At 33.7% G+C, this 8,549-nt stretch overlaps 1 protein-coding gene across 1 annotated transcript; it reads right to left on the bottom strand.

The window, feature by feature from the left end:
• Positions 1-1,624: 1,624 nt before the first annotated feature.
• LOC117929599 (calcium-transporting ATPase 12, plasma membrane-type-like) lies at positions 1,625-5,224 on the bottom strand. Its single transcript, XM_034849928.1, has one exon. The coding sequence runs from the start codon at positions 4,834-4,836 to the stop codon at positions 1,813-1,815; it is 3,024 nt and encodes a 1,007-aa protein (XP_034705819.1). The 5' UTR covers positions 4,837-5,224; the 3' UTR covers positions 1,625-1,812.
• Positions 5,225-8,549: the final 3,325 nt, after the last annotated feature.

The following is an 8,549-nucleotide window of genomic DNA, read 5'->3' as shown; positions in this document are numbered from 1 at the left end:
TGTTTTTGAATCGTGCTGACACTCAATGAAAGAGAAATAATTAGACATTGCTGGGTTTTTATGAGATTTGTATGTACTATCTATCACTACTATTATCTTGTATAATTCAGCTAGAATAGCCATTTTAAGGATAAGGGTTATTGATGGGCAGGGTTCTAGGAATCTGATCAAGTTGAATTCTAGAGGATTCTTCCAAGACATCTGGATTTGGCTTTCAGAAATACAAATGGCTTAAGGAAATTGCAGCTCAGCCGAAAATATGGAGATAAAGGACTTAATGTTGCCATGGCATGCATCATGCATCATGACATATAAAAGGTCTTCCATTTTTTTCTCCCTGTATTCTTTTCCTAGAACTTTCCCTCAAACTTTCCCAGATCCAAATAAATCAGTGTTCCGTATTATATGGGTTTGGTATATGTTTGTCTAGCATGGGCTCCTGTCCTACTAGAGCTACTGGCCTTGGATGATACTGAGTGACAAAAAATGTACTTATAGCATCTGTTTGGTTTCAAAATGACTAAGGGACTACAGAACAAGCTCTGTACTCCTTTGGCTGCTTCTATTTGTAATGTTAAGCCTGGGATATGTCTGTACAAATAAGGCTAGAAATGGCTCTTACCCTTGGCCCTTTCTTGTTGTCATGCTTTGGGAAAAGATAGGTTTGTTAGAAAAAATTTCTCCCTTCTTTTTCTCAATATGATCAATGAACCTGGCATGTATTGTGGTTGACAAGATACTATGATGGTGGTAGATAAACCATTAAATCCAGTGTTATTTCAACAAAAAGAGGCTTGACCAGAAAGAATAGATGAGATCTTAAGTCACAAAACAGCAACTGAGGGTGTAAAATGTGATGCTATTCTTTCTTCTTGTTCTTCCTTTCAAACCAGTAGAAGAGCTGATAATCCTAGGGGCAGGAGGCTTGAGATTTAGGATGCTTCTTGTTAAATCATTGGTTCCACTGAACTTAGAAAAAAATGCATCTCAATATCCATCTGTGGTTTTTGACCTTACAAAGCTTGGGTTCTCCTTGGCAGTCTGGCAGTTCTTACAAATATTTCTTCTGGATAGTAGAAGCTTGTTTGGTTTTTAGACACTGCTGGGGAAAGAAAAAGGGAAAGGAATAAAACCGCCAAAGAACATAAAATGCAAGTTTGAGCCTGGTAAAGTTTGTTATTCTACTATTTCCCTTGCTTAATTTCCTCACTTCCCAAACAGAAAAGGGAGAATTTTCCTTCATATTTTCATTTCTTTCATATGTCTCCATCAAAATTTTATTCCTTTCTCACTTTTTGCAAGATCTGAACAGAGCCTAAATGTCTTTTTCTATATATATATATATATATATATATATATATATATATTCCTTTCTGCCTTTTGACCCTACATGATTAGGACTCATTTCTCCTTGACATTAATGGAATTCTCCCAATGACAAATTGTGATTTCTACTGCCATTCTTGGCCCATATTCTGAATAAAATTTCTGTAGGATCATCACTTTTCTCAGGGTTTCCTTCTTCCTAGTTGTGCTTTCTGTGGGGAATACTAAGGCTGCCAACCCTAGTGCTGTTAACTGCTGCTAGAGAAGGCCTTAGCTGATTACAAACATGCAGCATATATTTTGAGGCATAGAAAATATTTCATCTCCATTAGCTGAATTCAGAAAGACCTCTACACCAGGAGAAACTACTGATACATATGCACGAACGCAAAAACCAGATAAGAAGCATAAGATTATTCTTGGGAGATTTGATGGTGGCTATTTGTTTCATGATGTAGAGGCACTAGTCTTAGAAAAGATGAAAAACTAATTTGCAGAAACTGGAAGGTATTTCACAAGCCAGTCAATTGGCCAAGATAAAGCTGCAAGGCCGATGCACACACCCCATTGGCCCCAATCCAGCCTCTCAGTATTGGCAAACCTCTTCAGAAACTCAACCATCACCACTTGAAGAGCTATAGTAATCCCAATGATCCCTACAAACAGTCTGTTCTTAAGTATCCCCTTGAAGAAGAACTTGTTCTTTTTGTCCATGTTCCTTGCATTGAACTCGTTGAAGACTTGGCAGAGGACAAAAGTATTGAAAATCAGGGTGTTGTTAATCTTCTCATCCACACCAAAGATTGAACTTCCCTTATACTGTAGGATCAGCAAGACAGAAATCTGGTAAAGGGCCTGAGAAATGAGATTCCTCCACATGATATTAGTTATGAGTGGCTTGGATCGACCAACAGGTGGCTTCATCAATAGATCATTAGTGGGTTGCTCAGTGGCCAAGGCTAAAGCTCCAAAGGTATCCTGTATCAGGTTCACCCACAACAGCTGGACAGCAGTAAGAGGAACTTTCCCAGAAGCAACTGCAGCAACAAAATTGATGCCCAGGGCAGCAACATTGATTGTGAGTTGAAACTGGATGAACTTTTGAAGGTTATTATATACACATCTTCCCCATTTCATAACTGTCACCACAGAAGTGAAGTTGTCATCCAGGATGACAATGTCTGAGCTCTCTTTTGCAACTTCTGTGCCTTGAATTCCCATGGAGAGCCCAATGTCTGCTTCTTTTAGAGCAGGGGCATCATTGGTGCCATCACCTGTGACTGCTACCACATGGCCTTTCTTCTTCAAGCTCTGCACCATCAAAAGCTTGTCAAATGGGGATGATCTGGCCATTACTCGGATGATATCAATCTTATCCATCCTCTCTCTGTGAGAGTAATTTCTGAATGTTACACCTTCCACAACTGCATTGTTGAAATCCTCATCAGGTTTGAGAATCCCACATTCCATAGCTATTGCTTTTGCAGTGAAAATGTTGTCTCCAGTGATCATTTTAACGTTCACTCCAGCATCCCTACAAACTTCTACTGCTCTTCTGACTCCTGGTCGACACGGGTCCTTCAAGCCTGCTAGCCCCAACAAGATCATGCCAGTTTCTTCAAGCTTTTCTTGTAGAGCCTGTTTATAGGCAAAGGCAATGCAACGCAGGCTTTTAGCTGCCATGTCTCTAATAAGCCCTCCAAACTGCCCCCTTTTCTTGTCATCCATTACTTTTACTATCCCTCTTTTGTCATAATAGTGTGAACACATGGCTAGTATCATCTCTGCAGCTCCCTTCCAATGTATGTGAATCGTGCTATCAGCGATTCTGTTCACCAGAACCCCACTTCGTTTCTTCTGTGAATTGAAAGCCTCTACATGGAGAATCTCAAAACTTAGCTTCTGTTCATCAATGTCCATGCCCAAATCAACCAGTGCCCATGTGAGGATTGCCGACTCTGTGGGGCTACCAGAGATCTCTGGAACTGATGTGGAAGGAAGTTTGCAAACGCTGCCAGTTGTGTTCAAACCAACTCCCTGTTTCAACAATTCAAGAACAGTTGGAGCTATTCCCCTGTAAGTTTCATCCTTTATTAGTTCACTCTCAAGCCAAAACTCAACCACCTTCATCTTGTTTAAGGTAAGGGTGCCAGTTTTGTCTGTGCAAATAGTTGTGACAGAGCCCATTGTTTCACATGCAGAGAGTTTCCTGACCAGGGCTTGGTCAGTCATCATCCGTCTCATGGAATAGGCCAGAGTTAGTGTAACAGCCATAGGCAAACCCTCTGGAATGGCAATCACCAGGACGGTAACTGCTGCAGAAACAAGATGCACAACTGAATTCATCACGTCGTCGATCTTTGTCTTGCTACCATTGAATTCCCTGTTCCCACTATCATCTTCAATGTTTCCTGTGAAGTACCGGATGAAGAGAACCACAAGAACAATCAGAGCCACAGCCAAACCAAGCTTCCCTATAGTTGAAGCCAGCTTGTCAAGGCGAGCCTGCAATGGAGTCTGCTCGTCCAATTCACGACGAATAGAGCTCATCATCTCGCCCCATGCCGTGTTCATCCCTACGGAAGTGACAAGCATTGTACCAAATCCGTCCGAAACCTTTGTGCCAGAGAACATGAATGGATTCTCTTTCTCATTGATCTCAACATGGTCACTTTCACCAGTCATGCTTGACTCATCCACTTTCAAGGAATGACCCTCCATAAACAACCCATCAGCAGGAACCTGATCCCCAATATTCAAAAACACGATATCCCCCACTACAAGTTGGAAGATGGACACAGGTTGCCTCCGTCCTTGTCTCACCACTTGCACTCTTATGTCACTGCTCTCACTTGAAAACTTGTGAAACTGTCCGGATTGCCTGAAGTTACTGATAGAAGACACAGCAACAATTAAAAGGATGGCCACAATAATACTCCCCCCATCATACCATCCTTCTCTAGGGCCTTCCTCTTTGATTCCAAATCCTAGAGAAAGGGCTGCGCATATCAAAAGTATAATAATGGTGGTATCCTTGGATGCTTCAACAACAAAACTAAGGAAACCTTTCTTAGGCGGCTTCGTGTACTCATTGGATCCGAAGACATTTCTTCGGTGAATAAGATCAGCCTCGTGGCCATCGATACCGTTCTTTTCGTTGGTCCCCAGAAGTGCAGCAAGCTGCTTCACTCCTCCAAATTGACGCAAACGTTCCAAGTCCTTGTCTCTTACCATCTCAGTGAGCATTCTCTGACCAACATTGCGGAAGGACAACACACGCTCATCACCCGAGCGACCATGACCAGAATCATCTTCATGGACATCCTGAACATCGATGGAAAGATAAGACCGGGAGCTTAGTACTCCAGGGCCCAGTACTGGGATGCTCTTCTTCACAGTTCTCTTAGACAAAGAATCAAGCGCCTTGGTGAAGTAGATGGCTATGAAAGCGAACCGCCATCGGAGGTGAGGCTTTGAAGCCAAGCGATCATCCGCTAAAAACTTGGCCATTTGGCCTGATTCAGTATACTGCTTCAGGACACTAAACAAGAATGAAATTCATATATGTGAAGTTTGGAGAACTTGTTGCGCTGGAAACTTCATTATAAAGAACATCCAAAGAATCAGAAGAAAAGAAAACAAAAGAGAAGCCATAGAAGCAGACACTGGTTTTACAGAAGCTCCCACCACGTCAGAAGCTTCATCGTAGCTTCCCAGGGCGAGTATACCAGCTGTCAAAACGTACGACAGACTTTCCCAACATCGTGTTCGTCATCAAAAGGGAAAAAGCATGCCTTCATCAATTATTTTTGGTATTTTTCAGTGATAATTAAAAAGAAAAATTAAAATTTAAGAGTGGAGAATCCCGTTTGATGTCAGCAAAATGAATGATTAAAATTTTGGCAAAATTAGCATTTTCCTTGAAAATTATTTTTGGTAAAAATTATGAATAAATTCCCCGGCTCGTTCTTCCGTAAGCCGTCAACCTTATCGATACTTATGGGATTGTATTGACCACATTTTTTTTTGACTTGCTCATGACTAATAATTCAATTTGGGACTATCCAATTTTTAAAATATATAAGAACTTTTAGATATATACATAAAAGAGTTCATATACTCTAATATTTTTCTTTGTCTCCGAAGTTTCATCGTAATTTCTAGATTGTTTCCTTTCATAAAAATTAGGAAGGAAAATGCTTAATTTTATTATAACTTTTATCAACTTTTTTTAATTCAAATTTAGATTTTTAGGACTTGTTTTGAGAACTGTTTTTTGAAAACAATTTTATGTTTTTAAAACAAAAAAATAGAAAACATATTTAGTATTTCTGTTATTTTAAAAATAAAATACATGATATTTTCGTAAAATATATTTTTGTTATTTTTTATTGTTTTTATTTGATTTCTAATGGTTGTTTTGACATATTTTTATTTTACAAAAATCAAATAACAATTTTTAAAACCTGTTGTTAAAAACTATTTTTTAAAATTATTTTCGAAAATATTTACCGAACAAATCTTTACTTTCTTGAAAGTTAATAAACAAATCAAATGTTAACATCAAATAAACAAAAGAAAAATATTCCAACTAATTGGTCAACTACAATGCCAAATTCTTTTTAGTATAATAGAAAATCAAGTAGAAGTTGGAAGAATATTTATGCAACAACTTTCTTTAATAAATTGGAAAAATTTAGGAAGTGTTAAGATACACTCAAGGAATAAAATGTTGAGGGATTTCGCTTTTTGATATTTTTCTAATATATTTTTTTTATATCTTTTTCGATTCTTCTAATATTTTTTTGACATTTTAAGATATTGTCGTGATTTAATCTTTTTTCTTCTTCCTTCACTTGCATAAGATGTTGAATAAAATATTTTAGAAATTTTAGAGCTCATGAAGAGGTACGAGCTTTCAATCCTAGCCTTGGACAAGAAATGGGTGGCTTATTGCTATTAAGTCAATGTGGTTGATAATATGCCATCATATATAAATATATATACTAATTTTATTTGTTGTGTCTTGTATTAATAGAGAAAATGAATTATTAAAATTTTAAAACTTGTAAAATATATTAATTTTAATTATTTTATATTCAAATTCCAATAAATTGATTATTCAAAATAAAAAACTATAAATTAATCATTTTATATCTTTTATATAATATTCTCTGCATTTTATGTAAGAATTAATATACTCTTTTTTTAAAAAAATCCTTAATAAAAGCTTGGTTTAAAATGCATACGATGTTTATAGACATTCATTATGTAATATATTGTGTGTCACACACACCATAAATCTTAACTAAGGATTAATCTTAGAATTGCTTAATACACTATAATATATCAAAATAAGATATTAAGTTAAGAGCTAAACTTGACATTCTATTTTAGTTTTTCCTTTTTACTCAGAATTAAAAATTTTAATGATACAAAAAGGAGGGTTATGGTATTTGTTTTCCTTTGAAAAATGTAGTAACTCTAATTCCTAAATTTAAACTATTAGGGCTTGTTTAATTTATACAAAACAATCATAACCTTAATTCCTAAATCTTAAGATTATATTTGGTTCCCAAAATTTTTTTAGGGAAAATGTGAAGGAAAGAAAATAGAAAGAAAAAGTGAAAAAAATAAAAAGTAAAATAAAATAAAAGGTATAACCAAAATTAATAAATTATTTTTATATTATTCTTCAAATTCACTTAACTTATTCTCTTCCATTACATAAACTTTAAAAAATTTTAAAATGCATAAATTTCTAACAAAATTTAATTATATTTGATTTCTTTCGTATTTTCTATAATGAAATCAAATATGAAAAATTTATTTTTCTTAGCATTTTTTCTTTAATATTTTCCAAGAACCAAACATAACCTAAAACTTTGTAATTTTTCAAAGATAAATTAAATAAAAAAAATACCCGATTCATAAGCTTGATCTTTTAAGAGAAACTTTTTGCAGAGAAAGAACAAATTAGAGAAAACTTGATTTCTCTAAACAAATCTAAAAAAATTGGGTTTCTATTTTTTCACGTTCTACTAATGTGAACGGTTATTTAGAAAACATCTCCTTAATAATAGGATTTTAAGACTTAATATTATTAATCATAATTATCTTTTAAATCAAATAAATGATAATTAATAAGTCCACCATATTTATATTTTAAGTTAAATAAAAGATAATTAATAATAAGGCACGTGGGTCATATTAAACAAAAAAACTAACATTAGCTTACTTGAATTAAAAGTTTATGGAAAGGGAGAAGGGAAAGAAAATAAACAAAGGAATAAGAATAATTGAAAATATGAAGAAAATTAAAAAAAATGTGTATTTAAAGTTAGGTGGTGTTTTTTTTATAAATTTTTTTTTTTTGGCCAAAACGATTTATTTTCAGATTTCCAATTGTTTATTTATTTATTTATTTATTTATTTATTACTTTTTGTTCACTTATTTCTTAATTTTTTTTACTAAATAGAACAAACTAAAATATTGAGTTTTTTTTAAATGTTAAAAGTAACATATTGATTTTTCTTTATTTTTTAATGTTTAATAAAATTAAAATATTTTAAAAAATAAACAACTTAAATACTTGACGTTATTAACCTCTATTTAGTTTAAAGTTTTATTTAAAATTAAGTAAAAAAAAAAAAAAACAAATACCTCCTTGGTGGATACGTTTTACATTTCTTTTTATTAAATTTATTTATGTTAGAAAGTGTCTCAAATTGTTGGTATATGTTCCTTTTGTAACGCCCAAGTTTTTATTTTTAGGGGTAATTTAGGAAATTATTAATTTAATAATTTAATTAATTAATTAATTAATTTAATAAAAATGAAGAGGGGTGAAAATGTAATTTTACGAATAAATACCCTAGGTATAAATTAGAATTTTGTTCTTCTTATTCTTTTCTGAATTACGTTTCTGTTCGCAGAGAGTTCCTGAGAACGTAAGATTGGAGTAAGATTTCAGGTTTTGAAGAACAGATCTCTATAAGTAATATTCTAACCCCTAAATTAATATTTTAGATTCATTAGTTAATTTTTAAGTACATTAGATCATTAGGGTTAGTTTATTATTTTTTTTAATTTGTTTTAATATCAAATAATGAAAATTTAAGATTTTGATTTATTGTTGGAATTAGGGAGATTTTAAGTTTTTTTAGAAAAAAAAAAAAAAAAAGATTCCTGTGAAGATTTCAATTTAGATTAGGGTTAGTTT

The sequence above is a fragment of the Vitis riparia genome, chromosome 14 (assembly GCF_004353265.1).
Source record: "Vitis riparia cultivar Riparia Gloire de Montpellier isolate 1030 chromosome 14, EGFV_Vit.rip_1.0, whole genome shotgun sequence".
NCBI classification, from domain to species: domain Eukaryota; kingdom Viridiplantae; phylum Streptophyta; class Magnoliopsida; order Vitales; family Vitaceae; genus Vitis; species Vitis riparia.
This window is presented reverse-complemented; position numbering and strand designations above follow the sequence as displayed.

Excerpts from the sequence above, each read along its gene's own strand:
- LOC117929599 (XM_034849928.1), bottom strand. The coding sequence starts at position 4,836 with ATGGCCAAGTTTTTAGCGGATGATCGCTTGGCTTCAAAGCCTCACCTC.